Here is a 21,191-nt window from a genome sequence, read left to right as displayed (position 1 = left end):
GGTCTATGAGGGAAAAGATCAGACCCTGGAGCCGGTCGGTTGCCCTGACTACCTGGGGAGCAGTGGGAAGACAGTTTGGGACTTGGTGTCACCCTTATTCGGCAAGGGGTACCATCTTTATGTGGACAATTTCTACACAAGTGTGGCCCTCTTTAGGCATTTGTTTCTAGAACGGATTGGCGCCTGTGGTACCGCGCGAACTAGTCGCGCGGGCTTCCCCCAACGGCTTGTTAGCACCCGTCTTGCAAGGGAGCAGAGGGCCGCACTGTGTAACGAAGAACTGCTCGCGGTGAAATGGAGAGACAAGCGTGACGTTTACATGCTCTCTTCCATTCACGCAGACACGACAATACAAATTGAGCGAGCAACCCGTGTCATTGAAAAGCCCCTCTCAGTCCACGACTATAACCTCCACATGGGAGGGGTCGACTTCAATGACCAGATGTTGGCTCCGTATTTAGTTTCCCGACGCACCAGACGCTGGTATAAGAAGGTGTCTGTATATTTAATTCAATTGGCTCTGTACAATAGTTTTGTTCTCTACAGTAAGGCTGGGAGAACTGGATCCTTCCTCAAATTTCAGGAAGAGATCATCGCGAACCTCCTGTATCCAGGAGGTTCCGTGGCCCCATCCACCAGTGTAGTTAGCCGTCTACACGAGCGACACTTCCCCAGTGTCGTTGCTGGTACCTCAAACCGACCGCCACCCCGAAAAAAATGTCGTGTCTGTAGCAGGAGTGGAATAAGGCGTGAAACCCGCTATTTCTGTCCTGACTGTCCCGACCACCCTGCCCTATGCTTAGGGGAGTGTTTCCGAAAGTACCACACACAGGTACACCTAGCATAGGGATCATCTCACCAGGATAGGCACACAGGGCTATTAGGGCCCATTCACTCACAGCTGCTGCAAACGTCTCCTTTCACATGGGACAAAGTGCATAACGCACTTCGCCACATCTTTGGGCGATTTGCGCTTTGCACATTGACCCATGGGGAAGGAGAGGTTTGTTCTATAAAGGTAAAAAAACAAAAAAAAAAACACCAGTAAGCAAACAGGTTAATGTTTAGTTCCAAAAGTTAAAGTTACATGTTCTGTTCCAAAGTTAATAAAATTATTGCGTTGTGGCCTGGTTTTTTCTTTTTTTGTTTTTTTACCTTCCAGGTGGACCAACCGATCTACTAGCTGCAGCACCGATGTGCATTCTGACAGAAGCATTGCGCTGCTGTCAGATTACACGCAAGTCGGTGTATGCGGCGCTGCAAGACGGGATTTTCTCCTCTGCAGTGACAGATACGTTTGCCGAGGCATACGAGCTGAGGAGGAGGCGGCGTTCCTATGCTTTGGCAAGCACTTTGTATATATATATATATATATATATATATAAAAAAAAATCACGGCAATGATTTATTCATCCACATCGATTGATGCGAATGGAGAAATCCGGTTTGCCAGGGCATACGAGCTAAGTGGGTATGGATGTAGGGCGGAGCTCCTATGTCCTGGCAGACGCCTTTCCCCTCCATTTTTTTTTTTTGGCAGAGATTTTTTCATCCACATTGATCGATGCGAATGAAGAAATCTGTGCCGTTCATTTTTTTCTTTCAGCCCAGAGGCTGAACGGAAAAAAAAATCTCATTACCTGTATGCTCAATATAAGGAGAATAGCAGAAACTCCTAATGCTGGCCATACATGTAATGATTGCGGAGACCCTCAAATGCCAGGGCAGTACAAACACCCCACAACTGACCCCATTTTGGAAAGAAGACACCCCAAGGTATATGTTGAGGGGCATATTGAGTCCATGAAAGATTGAAATTTTTGTCCTAAGTTAGCGGAAAGTGAGACTTTGTGAGAAAAAAAAAACAAAAAACAATTTCCGCTAACTTATGCGAAAAAAAATAATTTCTATGAACTTGCCAGGCCCCTCATTGGATACCTTGGGGTGTCTTCTTTCCAAAGTGGGGTCACATGTGGGGTATTTATACTGCCCTGGCTTTTTAGGGGCCCTAAAGCGTGAGAAGAAGTCTGGGATCCAAATGTCTAAAAATGGCCTCCTAAAAGGAATTTGGGCACCTTTGCGCATCTAGGCTGCAAAAAAGTGTGACACATCTGGTATCGCCGTACTCAGAAGAAGTTGGGGAATGTGTTTTGGGGTGTCATTTTACATATACCCATGCTGGGTGAGATAAATATCTTGGTCAAATGCCAACTTTGTATAAAAAAATGGGAAAAGTTGTCGTTTGCCAAGATATTTCTCTCACCCAGCATGGGTATATGTAAAATGACACCCCAAAACACATTCCCCAACTTCTCCTGAGTACGGCGATACCAGATGTGTCACACTTTTTTGCTGCCAAGGTGGGCAAAGGGGCACATATTCCAAAGTGCACCTTTCGGATTTTGCAGGCCATTTTTTACACATTTTGATTGCAAAGTACTTCTCACACATATGGGCCCCTAAATTGCCAGGGCAGTATAACTACCCCACAAGTGACCCCATTTTGGAAAGAAGACACCCCAAGGTATTCTGTGAGGGGCATGGTGAGTTCCTAGAATTTTTTATTTTTTGTCGCAAGTTAGTGGAATATGAGACTTTATAAGAAAAAAAAAAAAAAAAAAACATCATAATTTTCCGCTAACTTGTGACAAAAAAAAAAATTCTAGGAACTCGCAGTGCCCCTCACGGAATACCTTAGGGTGTCTTCTTTCCAAAATGGGGTCACTTGTGGCGTAGTTATACTGCCCTGGCAATTTAGGGGCCCATATGTGTGAGAAGAACTTTGCAATCAAAATGTGTAAAAAATGGCCTGCAAAATCCGAAAGGTGCACTTTGGAATATGTGCCCCTTTGCCCACCTTGGCAGCAAAAAAGTGTGACACATCTGGTATCGCCGTACTCAGGAGAAGTTGGGGAATGTGTTTTGGGGTGTCATTTTACATATACCCATGCTGGGTGAGAAAAATATCTTGGTCAAATGCCAACTTTGTATAAAAAAATGGGAAAAGTTGTCGTTTGCCAAGATATTTCTCTCACCCAGCATGGGTATATGTAAAATGACACCCCAAAACACATTCCCCAACTTCTCCTGAGTACGGCGGTACCAGATGTGTGACACTTTTTTGATGCCAAGGTGGGCAAAGGGGCGCATATTCCAAAGTGCACCTTTCGGATTTCACCGGTCATTTCTTACACATTTTGATTGCAAAGTTCTTCTCACACATTTGGGCCCCTAAATTGCCAGGGCAGTATAACTACCCCACAAGTGACCCCATTTTGGAAAGAAGACACCCCAAGGTATTCCGTGAGGGGCATGGCGAGTTCCTAGAATTTTTTATTTTTTGTCGCAAGTTAGTGCAATATGAGACTTTGTAAGAAAAAAATAAAAAATAAAAATCATCATCATTTTCCGCTAACTTGTGACAAAAAATAAAAAGTTCTATGAACTCACTATGCCCATCAGCGAATACCTTAGGGTGTCTACTTTCCGAAATGGGGTCATTTGTGGGGGTTTTCTACTGTCTGGGCATTGTAGAACCTCAGGAAACATGACAGGTGCTCAGAAAATCAGAGCCGTTTCAAAAAGCGGAAATTCACATTTTTGTACCATAGTTTGTAAATGCTATAACTTTTACCCAAACCATTTTTTTTTTGCCCAAACATTTTTTTTTTATCAAAGACATGTAGAACTATAAATTTAGCGAAAAATTTATATATGGATGTCGTTTTTTTTGCAAAATTTCACAGCTGAAAGTGAAAAATGTCATTTTTTTGCAAAAAAATCGTTACATTTTGATTAATAACAAAAAAAGTAAAAATGTCAGCAGCAATAAAATACCACCAAATGAAAGCTCTATTAGTGAGAAGAAAAGGAGGTAAAATTCATTTGGGTGGTAAGTTGCATGACCGAGCGATAAACGGTGAAAGGAGTGTAGTGCCGAAGTGTAAAAAGTGGCCTGGTCATGAAGGGGGTTTCACCTAGCGGGGCTGAAGTGGTTAATTTGCATATATATCAAATCGTTTTTTCCCCCACAATAAAAGCACACAGAGCTATGGGGATTGGGTATTGCGGATGGGCTAGCTGCCATCTAGCAACCCATGTCCTCAGCTCTATACATCAAATCCCGGTGGCAGGTTCCCTTTATTGCACCCTGTTTGCCCTGTTACACAGTTTTGCTGGTTTGATACATACATTTTACTTTCTATTATTTTGTATACTTGCTTCTATATTTTACAAGTCACATTAAGTTGTCACTGAAAGTATATGCCATTATCCAACAGCATTTTGGATGGTGTCCATTTGTTGACAATTAATATTTAACAATTTCCTACTACCAAAGTTAACGACAAAAGAAAGATGGGCAACTCAAGCTTTTGTCATGGTGTTGTACCTACAGTTCATTGTGGAAACAGCAAATTAAGAAAAACATTGTTCCCTGCAGTTACAATTATACATTCCGTCCCTCCTGTATATATTATTACATGAAATAGTGGAAAAACAAACAATGTTTCTACCCAGTGAAATACCTGTATAGTACAGTAATATAACAAGTCTTCATAAAAACAAATAAATAAAGTACCGCAATAATCACAACAATGGTGTACCGCAGGCAAAAGCCTTTAAAATCCATTTGCATACTTTCAGTAGTTAAGCTGCTCGCAAGAGGTGAACAACTATATAATTATATTTTATTTCAATTTAACCACATTTTATTATCTAATACCAGGGGGCAATGCAATTTTACCATGTTTCAATTGGAGCATACAAAATGAATTTTGCAGTTAAAATTGAGTCTTTGACTTACCTGACAGGAGAGAGGTTAATTAAGACACAGCACTTAACGTAAACTTTGCCTTTCTGGAATTAGTGTAATAAATAAGTATTTACTTGTGCACGGTGTTAATGTTGTGAAGGTCCATTAACATGCAGCACAAGCAGAAACATATGGTATGTCTCCCCTGAGCCTCTTCAGTAATACTGGAAAAAGCGTGTCAGTATTTTCCAGGGATTCTTAGGTCTCCAATCACCTATACTTTGTACCTTAGGGAAGCATAGCTACCAAATTAAGATCAGCAAAAACAGTTCTGAGGGCTTTGAAATGTCTGTCTTCTAAGTTCTCTAGAATATTCAGTAGCAAAGCACATTTAATATGCATACTTACAGGTTCACCTGGAATTCCTGCAGGACCTGGGGCTCCGTTCCTTCCCTTTTAAAATGAAGAAATACGGTTTAATCAAATTGTGTGATCCTGTAGAACATGCATTCAGTTGTTTCTGATTTCTAATGTAATTGCCTTACTGACCAGAATGACATTAAACAGCATGGTACTGTACCATAAAAAATGACTAGTAAATCAGACTTACCTTAAAGTCTGAGAAGCAAAGCTTTTAAGTAGAATAAATGGTGACAGATTGGAAAAGACAGCTTTGTAGTGTTCATGAACAAGTACCATACATCTTTCCTGAAGACTATGGAACAATGTTTGATTTACATAATTGTTGGTGTAGTTGTAGATTAACTCACGGTGGAAACCAGGTAATATGCTTCATTGCATAAGCAGATTTACTGAACATCCAAACAGGCATCAAATAATGCCATCAATGTTCTCCACCAAGCAATACAAATCTGTTCTGGAACACTCCATTTTGTTGAAATCAATGCTTGGCTGCTCAGCAGTACATTATTCATGCTACTCTAAGCTTCTGGCATACATAGACATCAGAAACCAAAATGGACACCTTGTAAAGCATTATGTCATTTTCACTGCTACCAATATTATCTGTATTTTATTTTTCAGTATTTCCTTCAATAGTTTTGTATTTATTTTTTGCAAACTGGCTCCAAATGCTTCTGTAAGGTCAAAAGACAGTAATACTACAGAACAGTTAGTGAAAATTATCCAGATCCAGACAATTGACAATTCTATATTTTGGCACACTTAGATGAATTTAGCATGTTAAATTAAACTGGAAATACCTATGGTCTCTCCTCTAAACCTCAGCCTATTACCAACATTTTTGGGTCCACAGTCCCAGACTGTCACGCCCATGTTCATGGTCGTGACTCCTTGGGAGCCACATGCAGTTGCCCGCGGTCTGGGTGTTGTGTCAACCGCAGCTGGGGGCACTTAGTTGTTTGCCTCAAGTGCGGTTGCCGCGGACAACAGGTATGCGTGCGGTTGCCTTTGGTTATGTGTGTGTGTGTTTGTATGCACTTTCTATGTCTGGTGTGCACGGGGTTTATGTATGTGTGCACTGTGACACTTCCCTTCACCTGTGGCTGCCCGTGGCGTGTTGTATTGTTTACATGTGTTGGCAGTGTCTCGGCCTGGGACCACTGCATAAGATAGTGGCCTGGTGGCTCCCCTGTAGCAAAGTTCCGATCGCTGTAAGACTTCTTTCACACTGACATTTATGTTTTTCAGCAGGGGAACAGCTTGCAGTATCCATACTGCAGTATACACCCGTGTTCACACAGCTTTTTTTGTCCACCTGTCCCTCAGCATATTTGCCATGCTGGATCCGGATCTATGCCGCTACCCATTATAGTGAATGGGGCCGGGCAGACTTCTGGCAGCACATGGGTGTGTACTGTAGTACGGATCCAGCAGGCTGTTTCGGCAAAGATAAATGCCAATGTGAAACTGGCCAAAAGGGGTTAAATTGCCAATACCAGGGGATTGCCAGGATACTACCCTTAGGTTTAGCCAAACCATGTTGGTAGACACAGTGGTTCCTCACCACTAATCATTATAAATTCCAAATCAACTTCTTGACATACTAGGTAAACCACCAAAATGTGTTTCATGCTACAAAGTTTCTGCAGTTATAAACTTAATATCGATTAAAAACAAAATGTTACAAATATATTAAAACAGCAATGCCTAAAAATAGACAAGAATTTAATTACTGTGTAAACTCAGTGCCTCAAGTATTCAGTAGAGGCTTCATCTGAACCATGAAATATTTAACACAATAGTGGTGGTGATAATATTGGGTCATATGTAGCAACACAGTCTCAAGTGAATATAACTATGGTCCTAATAAATTATCAGCTACAATCCTCTGATCCATCATCTGGAACAAAACAAGTACAAATAAAGTGTTGCAATTTCTATTGCAAGATGCAATGTGAAGACTATTGTGTTACATTTACTTCCCTCCAGGTAAAGAAATGAAAAAAAAAATAATGGATGAAATTTCATCTACATAAACTTGATAAGAGCAGACACTGAAATTTTCATCAAAAGCCAAGACTTGTTACTTTGACTAGAAAACTAAAGATTCATCATCGCATTTTTTAAGGGTTGAACCAAAAGACTCGATAATGAGTATACACATAGCACATAAGTAGGGATGAGCGAACTCGAACTGTATAGTTCGGGTTCGTACCGAATTTTGGGGTGTCCGTGACACGGACCCGAACCCGGACATTTTCGTAAAAGTCCGGGTTCGGGTTCGGTGTTCGTCGCTTTCTTCGCGCTTTTGTGACGCTTTCTTGGCGCTTTTTGAAAGGCTGCAAAGCAGCCAATCAACAAGCGTCATACTACTTGCCCCAAGAGGCCATCACAGCCATGCCTACTATTGGCATGGCTGTGATTGGCCAGAGCACCATGTGACCCAGCCTCTATTTAAGCTGGAGTCACATAGCGCCGCCCGTCACTCTGCTCTGATTAGCGTAGGGAGAGGTTGCGGCTGCGACAGTAGGGCGAGATTAGGCAGATTAACTCCTCCAAAGGACTTGATTAACTGATCGATCTGCAGCTGTGGATCATTGAGCTGCTGATCCTCAATTGCTCACTGTTTTTAGGCTGCACAGACCGTTTGTCAGTCTCATTTTTCTGGGGTGATCGGCGGCCATTTTGTGTCTTGTGGTGCGCCAGCACAAGCTGCGACCAAGTGCATTTAACCCTCAATGGTGTGGTTGTTTTTTGGCTAAAGCCTACATCAGGGTGAAGCTGTCACACCAAGTGCATTTAACCAGCAATAGTCTGTTTATTTTTTGGCCATATCCCAGTCTAATTCTGTCACTAAATCCATACCGGTCACCCAGCGCCTAAATACTAGGCCTCAAATTTATATCCAGCTAAATCTGTCCCTAGTGCTGTAGCTGGGCGAGTTATTTAGTGTCCGTTCAAGCACATTTCTTGTTCTGGGTTGAAATACAATTCCCAATTTAGCAATTTCATAATTTAGTGGTTCCTGCTATATCAGAGCTATTTGAAATCTATCCCAAAAAGGGTATATAATATTGAAGGTGCACATTGGGTCATTCAGAATAACTTCACACACACCCGCTACTGTGTATTTCCAAGTCTAATTCTGTCACTAAACCCATACCTGTCACCCAGCGCCTAAATACTAGGCCTCAAATTTAAATCCCTCTAAATCTCTCGTTACCGCTGTACTGTTGTTGCTGGGCAAGATATTTAGTGTCCGTCAAAGCACATTTTTTGTTTTGGGTTGAAGTACAATTCCCAATTTAGCAATTTCATAATTTAGTGGTTCCTGCTATATCAGAGCTATTTGGAATCTATCCCTAAAAGGGTATATAATATTGAAGGTGCACATTGGGTCATTCAGAATAACTTCACACACACCCGCTACTGTGTATTTCCAAGTCTAATTCTGTCACTAAACCCATACCTGTCACCCAGCGCCTAAATACTAGGCCTCAAATTTAAATCCCTCTAAATCTCTCGTTACCGCTGTACTGTTGTTGCTGGGCAAGATATTTAGTGTCCGTCAAAGCACATTTTTTGTTCTGGGTTGAAGTACAATTCCCAATTTAGCAATTTCATAATTTAGTGGTTTCTGCTATATCAGAGCTATTTGAAATCTATCCCTAAAAGGGTATATAATATTGAAGGTGCACATTGGGTCATTCAGAATAACTTCACACACACGCTTCTGTGCATTTCCAAGTCTAATTCTGTCACTAAATCCATACCGGTGACCCAGCGCCTAAATACTAGGCCTCAAATTTAAATCCCTCTAAATCTCTCGTTACCCACCGTTGTACTGTTGTTGCTGGGCAAGATATTTAGTGTCCGTCAAAGCACATTTTTTGTTCTGGGTTGAAGTACAATTCCCAATTTAGCAATTTCATAATTTAGTGGTTTCTGCTATATCAGAGCTATTTGAAATCTATCCCTAAAAGGGTATATAATATTGAAGGTGCACATAGGGTCATTCAGAATAACTTCACACACACGCTTCTGTGCATTTCCAAGTCTAATTCTGTCACTAAATCCATACCGGTGACCCAGCGCCTAAATACTAGGCCTCAAATTTATATCCCGCTAAATCTCTCGTTACCGCTGTACTGTTGTTGCTGGGCAAGATATTTAGTGTCCGTCAAAGCACATTTTTTGTTCTGGGTTGAAGTACAATTCCCAATTTAGCAATTTCATAATTTAGTGGTTCCTGCTATATCAGAGCTATTTGAAATCTATCCCAAAAAGGGTATATAATATTGAAGGTGCACATTGGGTCATTCAGAATAACTTCACACACACCCGCTACTGTGTATTTCCAAGTCTAATTCTGTCACTAAACCCATACCTGTCACCCAGCGCCTAAATACTAGGCCTCAAATTTAAATCCCTCTAAATCTCTCGTTACCGCTGTCCTGTTGTAGCTGGGAAAGTTATTTAGTGCCCGTCAAAGCACATTTTTTGTTCTGGGTTGAAGTACAATTCCCAATTTAGCAATTTCATAATTTAGTGGTTCCTGCTATATCAGAGCTATTTGAAATCTATCCCAAAAAGGGTATATAATATTCAAGGTGCACATTGGGTCATTCAGAATAACTTCACACACACGCTTCTGTGCATTTCCAAGTCTAATTCTGTCACTAAATCCATACCGGTCACCCAGCGCCTAAATACTAGGCCTCAAATTTATATCCCGCTGAATTTGAATACAATACATTGGGCCAAATAATATATTTGTTGTTGTGGTGAACCATAACAATGAGAAAAACATCTAGTAAGGGACGCGGACGTGGACATGGTCGTGGTGGTGTTAGTGGACCCTCTGGTGCTGGGAGAGGACGTGGCCGTTCTGCCACATCCACACGTCCTAGTGTACCAACTACCTCAGGTCCCAGTAGCCGCCAGAATTTACAGCGATATATGGTGGGGCCCAATGCCGTTCTAAGGATGGTAAGGCCTGAGCAGGTACAGGCATTAGTCAATTGGGTGGCCGACAGTGGATCCAGCACGTTCACATTATCTCCCACCCAGTCTTCTGCAGAAAGCGCACAGATGGCGCCTGAAAACCAACCCCATCAGTCTGTCACATCACCCCCATGCATACCAGGGAAACTGTCTCAGCCTCAAGTTATGCAGCAGTCTCTTATGCTGTTTGAAGACTCCGCTGGCAGGGTTTCCCAAGGGCATCCACCTAGCCCTTCCCCAGCGGTGAAAGACATAGAATGCACTGACGCACAACCACTTATGTTTCCTGATGATGAGGACATGGGAATACCACCTCAGCATGTCTCTGATGATGACGAAACACAGGTGCCAACTGCTGCGTCTTTCTGCAGTGTGCAGACTGAACAGGAGGTCAGGGATCAAGACTGGGTGGAAGACGATGCAGGGGACGATGAGGTCCTAGACCCCACATGGAATGAAGGTCGTGCCACTGACTTTCACAGTTCGGAGGAAGAGGCAGTGGTGAGACCGAGCCAACAGCGTAGCAAAAGAGGGAGCAGTGGGCAAAAGCAGAACACCCGCCGCCAAGAGACTCCGCCTGCTACTGACCGCCGCCATCTGGGACCGAGCACCCCAAAGGCAGCTTCAAGGAGTTCCCTGGCATGGCACTTCTTCAAACAATGTGCTGACGACAAGACCCGAGTGGTTTGCACGCTGTGCCATCAGAGCCTGAAGCGAGGCATTAACGTTCTGAACCTGAGCACAACCTGCATGACCAGGCACCTGCATGCAAAGCATGAACTGCAGTGGAGTAAACACCTTAAAACCAAGGAAGTCACTCAGGCTCCCCCTGCTACCTCTTCTGCTGCTGCCGCCTCGGCCTATTCTGCTGCTGCCGCCTCGGCCTCTTCCTCCGCCTCTGGAGGAACGTTGGCACCTGCCGCCCAGCAAACAGGGGATGTACCACCAACACCACCACCACCACCTCCGTCACCAAGCGTCTCAACCATGTCACACGCCAGCGTTCAGCTCTCCATCTCACAAACATTTGATAGAAAGCGTAAATTCCCACCTAGCCACCCTCGATCCCTGGCCCTGAATGCCAGCATTTCTAAACTACTGGCCTATGAAATGCTGTCATTTAGGCTGGTGGACACAGACAGCTTCAAACAGCTCATGTCGCTTGCTGTCCCACAGTATGTTGTTCCCAGCCGGCACTACTTCTCCAAGAGAGCCGTGCCTTCCCTGCACAACCAAGTATCCGATAAAATCAAGTGTGCACTGCGCAACGCCATCTGTAGCAAGGTCCACCTAACCACAGATACGTGGACCAGTAAGCACGGCCAGGGACGCTATATCTCCCTAACTGCACACTGGGTAAATGTAGTGGCAGCTGGGCCCCAGGCGGAGAGCTGTTTGGCGCACGTCCTGCCGCCGCCAAGGATCGCAGGGCAACATTCTTTGCCTCCTGTTGCCACCTCCTCCTTCTCGGCTTCCTCCTCCTCTTCTTCCACCTGCTCATCCAGTCAGCCACACACCTTCACCACCAACTTCAGCACAGCCCGGGGTAAACGTCAGCAGGCCATTCTGAAACTCATATGTTTGGGGGACAGGCCCCACACCGCACAGGAGTTGTGGCGGGGTATTGAACAACAGACCGACGAGTGGTTGCTGCCGGTGAGCCTCAAGCCCGGCCTGGTGGTGTGTGATAATGGGCGAAATCTCGTTGCAGCTCTGGGACTAGCCAATTTGACGCACATCCCTTGCTTGGCGCATGTGCTGAATTTGGTGGTGCAGAAGTTCATTCACAACTACCCCGACATGTCAGAGCTGCTGCATAAAGTGCGGGCCGTCTGTTCGCGCTTCCGGCGTTCACATCCTGCCGCTGCTCGCCTGTCTGCGCTACAGCGTAACTTCGGCCTTCCCGCTCACCGCCTCATATGCGACGTGCCCACCAGGTGGAACTCCACCTTGCACATGCTGGACAGACTGTGCGAGCAGCAGCAGGCCATAGTGGAGTTTCAGCTGCAGCACGCACGGGTCAGTCGCACTACAGAACAGCACCACTTCACCACCAATGACTGGGCCTCCATGCGAGACCTGTGTGCCCTGTTGCGCTGTTTCGAGTACTCCACCAACATGGCCAGTGGCGATGACACCGTTATCAGCGTTACAATACCACTTCTATGTCTCCTTGAGAAAACACTTAGGTCGATGATGGAACAGGAGGTGGCCCAGGAGGAGGAGGAGGAGGATGAGGAAGAGGGGTCATTTTTAGCACTTTCAGGCCAGTCTCTTCGAAGTGACTCAGAGGGAGGTTTTTTGCAACAGCAGAGGCCAGGTACAAATGTGGCCAGCCAGGGCCCACTACTGGAGGACGAGGAGGACGAGGATGAGGAGGAGGTGGAGGAGGATGAGGATGAAGCATGGTCACAGCGGGGTGGCACCCAACGCAGCTCGGGTCCATCACTGGTGCGTGGCTGGGGGGAAAGGCAGGACGATGACGATACGCCTCCCACAGAGGACAGCTTGTCCTTACCCCTGGGCAGCCTGGCACACATGAGCGACTACATGCTGCAGTGCCTGCGCAACGACAGCAGAGTTGCCCACATTTTAACCTGTGCGGACTACTGGGTTGCCACCCTGCTGGATCCACGCTACAAAGACAATGTGCCCACCTTACTTCCTGCACTGGAGCGTGATAGGAAGATGCGCGAGTACAAGCGCACGTTGGTAGACGCGCTACTGAGAGCATTCCCAAATGTCACAGGGGAACAAGTGGAAGCCCAAGGCCAAGGCAGAGGAGGAGCAAGAGGTCGCCAAGGCAGCTGTGTCACGGCCAGCTCCTCTGAGGGCAGGGTTAGCATGGCAGAGATGTGGAAAACTTTTGTCAACACGCCACAGCTAACTGCACCACCACCTGATACGCAACGTGTTAGCAGGAGGCAACATTTCACTAACATGGTGGAACAGTACGTGTGCACACCCCTCCACGTACTGACTGATGGTTCGGCCCCATTCAACTTCTGGGTCTCTAAATTGTCCACGTGGCCAGAGCTAGCCTTTTATGCCTTGGAGGTGCTGGCCTGCCCGGCAGCCAGCGTTTTGTCTGAACGTGTATTCAGCACGGCAGGGGGCGTCATTACAGACAAACGCAGCCGCCTGTCTACAGCCAATGTGGACAAGCTGACGTTCATAAAAATGAACCAGGCATGGATCCCACAGGACCTGTCCGTCCCTTGTCCAGATTAGACATTAACTACCTCCCCATAACCATATATTATTGGACTCCAGGGCACTTCCTCATTCAATCCTATTTTTATTTTCATTTTACCATTATATTGCGATGCTACCCAAAGTTGAATGAACCTCTCCTCTGCCTGTGTGCTAGGCCTAAATATATGCCAATGGACTGTTGCAGTGGTGGCTGACATGAAGCCTGATTCTCTGCTATGACATGCAGACTAATTCTCTGCTGACATGAAGCCAGATTGTCTGTTACGGGACCTCTCTCCTCTGCCTGGGTGCTGGGCCTAAATTTATGACAATGGACTGTTGCAGTGGTGGCTGACGTGAAGCCTGATTCTCTGCTATGACATGCAGACTGATTCTCTGCTGACATGAAGCCAGATCCTCTGTTACGGGACCTCTCTCCTCTGCCTGGGTGCTGGGCCTAAATTTATGACAATGGACTGTTGCAGTGGTGGCTGACGTGAAGCCTGATTCTCTGCTATGACATGCAGACTGATTCTCTGCTGACATGAAGCCAGATCCTCTTTTACGGGACCTCTCTCCTCTGCCTGGGTGCTGGGCCTAAATTTATGACAATGGACTGTTGCAGTGGTGGCTGACGTGAAGCCTGATTCTCTGCTATGACATGCAGACTGATTCTCTGCTGTCATGAAGCCAGATTGTCTGTTACGGGACCTTTCTCCTCTACCTGGGTTCTGGGCCTAAATTTATGAAAATTGACTCTTACAGTGGTGGGTGACGTGAAGCCTGATTCTCTGCTATGATATGAAGACTGATTCTCTGCTGACATGAAGCCAGATTGTCTGTTACGGGACCTTTCTCCTCTGCCTGGGTTCTGGGCCTAAATTTATGAAAATTGACTCTTACAGTGGTGGGTGACGTGAAGCCTGATTCTCTGCTATGATATGAAGACTGATTCTCTGCTGACATGAAGCCAGATTGTCTGTTACGGGACCTTTCTCCTCTGCCTGGGTTCTGGGCCTAAATTTATGAAAATTGACTCTTACAGTGGTGGGTGACGTGAAGCCTGATTCTCTGCTATGATATGAAGACTGATTCTCTGCTGACATGAAGCCAGATTGTCTGTTACGGGACCTTTCTCCTCTGCCTGGGTTCTGGGCCTAAATTTATGAAAATTGACTCTTACAGTGGTGGGTGACGTGAAGCCTGATTCTCTGCTATGATATGAAGACTGATTCTCTGCTGACATGAAGCCAGATTGTCTGTTACGGGACCTTTCTCCTCTGCCTGGGTTCTGGGCCTAAATTTATGAAAATTGACTCTTACAGTGGTGGGTGACGTGAAGCCTGATTCTCTGCTATGATATGAAGACTGATTCTCTGCTGACATGAAGCCAGATTGTCTGTTACGGGACCTTTCTCCTCTGCCTGGGTTCTGGGCCTAAATTTATGAAAATTGACTCTTACAGTGGTGGGTGACGTGAAGCCTGATTCTCTGCTATGATATGAAGACTGATTCTCTGCTGACATGAAGCCAGATTGTCTGTTACGGGACCTTTCTCCTCTGCCTGGGTTCTGGGCCTAAATTTATGAAAATTGACTCTTACAGTGGTGGGTGACGTGAAGCCTGATTCTCTGCTATGATATGAAGACTGATTCTCTGCTGACATGAAGCCAGATTCTCTGTTACGGGACCTCTCTCCTCTGCCTGGGTGCTGGGCCTAAATTTATGACAATGGACTGTTGCAGTGGTGGCTGACGTGAAGCCTGATTCTCTGCTATGACATGCAGACTGATTCTCTGCTGACATGAAGCCAGATTCTCTGTTACGGGACCTCTCTCCTCTGCCTGTGTGTGTGCTGGGCCTAAATATATGCCAATGGACTGTTGCAGTGGTGGCTGACGTGAAGCCTCATTCTCTGCTATGACATGCAGACTAATTCTCTGCTGACATGAAGACAGATTCTCTGTTACGGGACCTCTCTCCTCTGCCTGGGTGCCGGGGCCTAAATATCTGAGAATGGACTGTTCCAGTGGTGGGTGACGGGAAGCCAGATTCTCTGCTATGGAACCTCTCTCCAATTGATTTTGGTTAATTTTTATTTATTTAATTTTTATTTTAATTCATTTCCCTATCCACATTTGTTTGCAGGGGATTTACCTACATGTTGCTGCCTTTTGCAGCCCTCTAGCTCTTTCCTGGGCTGTTTTACAGCCTTTTTAGTGCCGAAAAGTTCGGGTCCCCATTGACTTCAATGGGGTTCGGGTTCGGGTTCGGGACGAAGTTCGGATCGGGTTCGGATCCCGAACCCGAACATTTCCGGGATGTTCGGCCGAACTTCTCGAACCCGAACATCCAGGTGTTCGCTCAACTCTACACATAAGCTTTCAAGTGGCAGTTGTCAAAACACCAAATAATCAAAATAGATCCTTAGATGACCCACAATTGACTCTTCAAAGCTTGTCAGTGGCAAAGAACCTATGAACCTCTTCTAGAAAATCTTCAAAACAAGCTTTTACTGCACACTCGCCTCTCAGTCAAGAGTCAAATCCCAGTGAATGGGAGAAAAACAGAACTTCAATAATAAGAAATAATTAATGTACTGTATATATTGCTAAACTATTAATCGAACTATTGTTCTATTATAAAATAGAATTTTCTTATAATACATTTGCTGCATCAATTGGAATAATTATTTCAGTTAATAGCAGAAAGCCATGTATATATTAAACATTCTAATGAAATAAAAAAATGCAATGTTCAATAGAGCAAAGATTCTATATTTATATAGCTTAAAAAGGTTGGCCCACTTCACACATTGGTGGCATACAGTGCCTTGCAAAAGTATTCACACCCCCTTGACTTTTTTCATGTTTTGTTACATTAGAGCCTTCAATGTTCAATGTTCAATGTTTTGTTAATCTGAATTTTATGTGATAGATCAGAACACAATAGTCTAAGTTGGTGAAGTAAAATAAGAAAAATATATAAATAAAACTATTATTTAGAAATAGAAAATAGAAAATTGTCATGTGCGTATGTATTCACTCCCTTTGTTGGGAAGCCCATAAAAAGCTCTGGTGCAACCAATTGCCTTCAGAAGTCACATAATTAGTGAAATGATGTCCACCTGTATGTAATCTAAGTATCACATGATCTGTCATTACATATACACACCTTTTTTGAAAGGCCCCAGAGGCTGCAACACCTAAGCAAGAGACATCACTAACCAAACAATGCCATAAAGACCAATGAACTGTCCAAATAGGTAAGGGACAATGTTGTTGAGAAGTACAAGTCAGAGTTAGGTTATAAAAAAAATCCAAATCTTTAATGATCCCCAGGAGTACCATCAAATCTATCATAACCAAATGGAAAGAACATGGCAAAACAGCAAACCTGCCAAGAGACGGCCGCCCACCAAAACTCAGGGACCGGGCAAGGAGGGCATTAATCAGAGAGGCAGCACAGAGACCTAAGGTAACCCTGGGGGAGCTGCAGAGTTCCACAGCAGAGACTGGAGTATCTGTACATAGGACAGCAATGAGCCGTACGCTCTATAGAGTTGGGCTTTATGGCAGAGTGGCCAGAAGAAAGCCATTACTTTCAGCAAAAAACAAAAAGGCACGTTGTGAGTTTGTGAAAAGTGACGTGGGAGACTCCCAAAATGTATGGAGGAAGGTGCTCTGGTCTGATGAGACTAAAATTAAACTTTTCGGCCATCAAAGAAAACGCTATGTCTGGTGCAAACCCAACACATCACATCACCCAGAGAACACAGTGAAACATGGTGGTGGTAGCATCATGCTGTGGGGATGTTTTTCAGCAGCTGGGACTGGGACACTGGTCAGAGTTAAGGAAAAGATGGATGGTGCTAAATATAGGGATATTTTAGAGCAAAACCTGTACCAATCTGTGCGTGATTTGAGGCTAGGACGGAGGTTTACCTTCTATCAGGACAATGATCCCAAACACACTGCTAAAGCAACACTTGAGTGGTATAAGGGGAAACATGTTAATGTGTTGGAATGGCCTAGTCAAAGCCCAGATCTCAATCCAATAGAAAATCTGTGGTCAGACTTAAAAATTGCTGTTCACAAATGCAAACCATCCAACTTGAAGGAGCTGGAGCAGTTTTGCAAGGAAGAATGGGCAAAAATCCCACTGGTAAGATGTGGCAAGCTCATAGAGACTTATCCAAAGCAACTTGGAGCTGTGATTGCCACAAAAGGTGGCTCTACAAAGTATTGACTTTAGGGGGGTGAATAATTATGCACATTTACTTTTTCTGTTATTTTGTTATGTTGTTTGCTTCACAATAAAATAAAATAAAAACTTCTAAGTTAAGGGCATGTTCTGTAAATTAAATTATGCAAATCGTCAAATAATCCATGTTAATTCCAGGTTGTTAGGCACAAAAACACAAAGAAAGTCAAAGGGAGTGAATATTTTTGCAAGGCACTGTATCACAAGGAAACTTGTGATACTTGAAACTGCCCTAGCTTGTGGATCTTATATAAGCTCTGTGGTGAGGCTCAACAACCTTGAAATACCTCTGCGGACTGTGTTCCCCTTGTAAATGCCTGTTACAGGAGAAATACTTAAAGAAATCCTATACTATCCCCCAACAGTTTTATGTTGAGTAGAAATTATAAAATTTTAAAAAACACAATGTAAAAAAATTATTTAAAAAATGACACTGTAGCAGGGCTTGATAGGAAAACTTTGATTCTCCTGGTAAATCATTGCTGTCTATGGGAGATGCGATTGAATGTTCAAGTCCCCTAGGAAGACTAAACATTTGTGTGAGAAATATTAGTGTGAGAAATATTTTAAAAAGATACACAAATTCAAATAACCCCCTCATTTTACATATTAATAAACAATAATTAAAAAAAAGTTTATTAGCATCACTGTATCACCAAATGCAATAAACAAAGATGAGTGAACCAGTTTGCAACAAGTTGGGTTCGTAATAAACTTTTCAAAATTTAGTCTGGCAGTTGAACCCAAATATATATATATTTTTTCAGACGAATCTAATAAAACAGTGCTATTTTAATGCACATGTCGGTGGGAAAAATCACTAAGGATGAAGAAGGGTGCTCACATGACCCTGAGAGGAAGAAGGGCTTGCCCTCATTGGCTCCCAGGCCGACAGACAGCCCGGATGAGCCAATCAGTCCTGCAGCAGGCAGGGAGGTCTCTAGCAGAACATCATTCTGTTTTGGCCGGTGAATAAGAGTTGATGGGTCTTATAGTGTTTGCCAGAAAAACGATCTTAGGAGTCATGAACAGTAGAGTTGAGCGAACACCTGGATGTTCGGGTTTGAGAAGTTCGGCCGAACTTCCCGAAAATGTTCGGGTTCGGGATCCGAACCCGATCCGAACTTCGTCCCGAACCCGAACCCGAACCCCATTGAAGTCAATGGGGACCCGAACTTTTCGGCACTAAAACGGCTGTAAAACAGCCCAGGAAAGGGCTAGAGGGCTGCAAAAGGCAGCAACATGTAGGTAAATCCCCTGCAAACAAATGTGGATAGGGAAATGAATTAAAATAAAGATTAAATAAATAAAAATTAACCAAAATCAATTGGAGAGAGGTCCCATAGCAGAGAATCTGGCTTCCCGTCACCCACCACTGGAACAGTCCATTCTCAGATATTTAGGCCCCAGCACCCAGGCAGAGGAGAGAGGTCCCGTAACAGACAATCTGGCTTCATGTCAGCAGAGAATCAGTCTTCATGTCATAGCAGAGAATCAGGCTTCACGTCACCCACCACTGTAAGAGTCCATTTTCATAAATTTAGGCCCAGCACCCAGGCAGAGGAGAGAGGTCCCGTAACAGACAATCTGGCTTCATGTCAGCAGAGAATTAGTCTGCATGTCATAGCAGAGAATCAGGCTTCACGTCAGCCACCAATGCAACAGTCCATTGTCAGATATTTAGGCCCAGCACCAGGCAGAGGAGAGAGGTCCCGTAACAGACAATCTGGCTTCATGTCAGCAGAGAATCAGTCTGCATGTCATAGCAGAAAATCAGGCTTCAAGTCAGCCACCACTGCAACAGTCCATTGTCAGATATTTAGGCCCAGCCCCCAGGCAGAGGAGAGAGGTCCCGTAACAGACAATCTGGCTTCATGTCAGCAGAGAATTAGTCTGCATGTCATAGCAGAGAATCAGGCTTCACGTCAGCCACCAATGCAACAGTCCATTGTCAGATATTTAGGCCCAGCACCAGGCAGAGGAGAGAGGTCCCGTAACAGACAATCTGGCTTCATGTCAGCAGAGAATCAGTCTGCATGTCATAGCAGAAAATCAGGCTTCAAGTCAGCCACCACTGCAACAGTCCATTGTCAGATATTTAGGCCCAGCCCCCAGGCAGAGGAGAGAGGTCCCGTAACAGACAATCTGGCTTCATGTCAGCAGAGAATTAGTCTGCATGTCATAGCAGAGAATGAGGCTTCACGTCAGCCACCACTGCAACAGTCCATTGGCATATATTTAGGCCCAGCACCCAGGCAGAGGAGAGAGGTCCCGTAACAGAGGATCTGGCTTCATGTCAGCAGAGAATCAGTCTGCATGTCATAGCAGAAAATCAGGCTTCACGTCAGCCACCACTGCAACAGTCCATTGTCAGATATTTAGGCCCAGCACCCAGGCAGAGGAGAGAGGTCCCGTAACAGAGGATCTGGCTTCATGTCAGCAGAGAATTAGTCTGCATGTCATAGCAGAGAATCAGGCTTCACGTCACCCAACATTGGAACAGTCCATTGGCATATATTTAGGCCCTGGCACCCAGACAGAGGAGAGGTTCATTCAACTTTGGGTAGCCTCGCAATATAATGGTAAAATGAAAATAAAAATAGGATTGAATGAGGAAGTGCCCTGGAGTCCAATAATATATGGTTAAGGGGAGGTAGTTAATGTCTAATCTGGACAAGGGAAGGACAGGTCCTGTGGGATCCATGCCTGGTTCATTTTTATGAACGTCAGCTTGTCCACATTGGCTGTAGACAGGCGGCTGCGTTTGTCTGTAATGACGCCCCCTGCCGTGCTGAATACACGTTCAGACAAAACGCTGGCCGCCGGGCAGGCCAGCACCTCCAAGGCATAAAAGGCTAGCTCTGGCCACGTGGACAATTTAGAGACCCAGAAGTTGAATGGGGCCGAACCATCAGTCAGTACGTGGAGGGGTGTGCACACGTACTGTTCCACCATGTTAGTGAAATGTTGCCTCCTGCTAACACGTTGCGTATCAGGTGGTGGTGCAGTTAGCTGTGGCGTGTTGACAAAAGTTTTCCACATCTCTGCCATGCTAACCCTGCCCTCAGAGGAGCTGGCCGTGACACAGCTGCCTTGGCGACCTCTTGCTCCTCCTCTGCCTTGGCCTTGGGCTTCCACTTGTTCCCCTGTGACATTTGGGAATGCTCTCAGTAGCGCATCTACCAACGTGCGCTTGTACTCGCGCATCTTCCTATCACGCTCCAGTGCAGGAAGTAAGGTGGGCACATTGTCTTTGTAGCGTGGATCCAGCAGGGTGGCAACCCAGTAGTCCGCACAGGTTAAAATGTGGGCAACTCTGCTGTCGTTGCGCAGGCACTGCAGCATGTAGTCGCTCATGTGTGCCAGACTGCCCAGGGGTAAGGACAAGCTGTCCTCTGTGGGAGGCGTATCGTCATCGTCCTGCCTTTCCCCCCAGCCACGCACCAGTGATGGACCCGAGCTGCGTTGGGTGCCACCCCGCTGTGACCATGCTTCATCCTCATCCTCCTCCACCTCCTCCTCATCCTCGTCCTCCTCGTCCTCCAGTAGTGGG

The 21,191-nt window shown here is 45.0% G+C and overlaps 1 protein-coding gene across 1 annotated transcript in view; it reads right to left on the bottom strand.

The window, feature by feature from the left end:
- Positions 1–21,191, bottom strand: part of COL19A1 (collagen type XIX alpha 1 chain) — a 280,859-nt gene that overhangs the window by 48,726 nt on the left and 210,942 nt on the right. The window contains exon 20 of the mRNA XM_044291116.1: positions 5,162–5,206. Within this exon, the coding sequence (XP_044147051.1) occupies positions 5,162–5,206 (45 nt within the window). The remainder of the gene's footprint in view (positions 1–5,161; positions 5,207–21,191) is intronic.

Source organism: Bufo gargarizans, chromosome 4 (genome assembly GCF_014858855.1).
Source record: "Bufo gargarizans isolate SCDJY-AF-19 chromosome 4, ASM1485885v1, whole genome shotgun sequence".
Taxonomy (NCBI): domain Eukaryota; kingdom Metazoa; phylum Chordata; class Amphibia; order Anura; family Bufonidae; genus Bufo; species Bufo gargarizans.
Note: the sequence above shows the minus strand (reverse complement) of the source record. Positions and strands in the feature narration are given on the sequence as shown.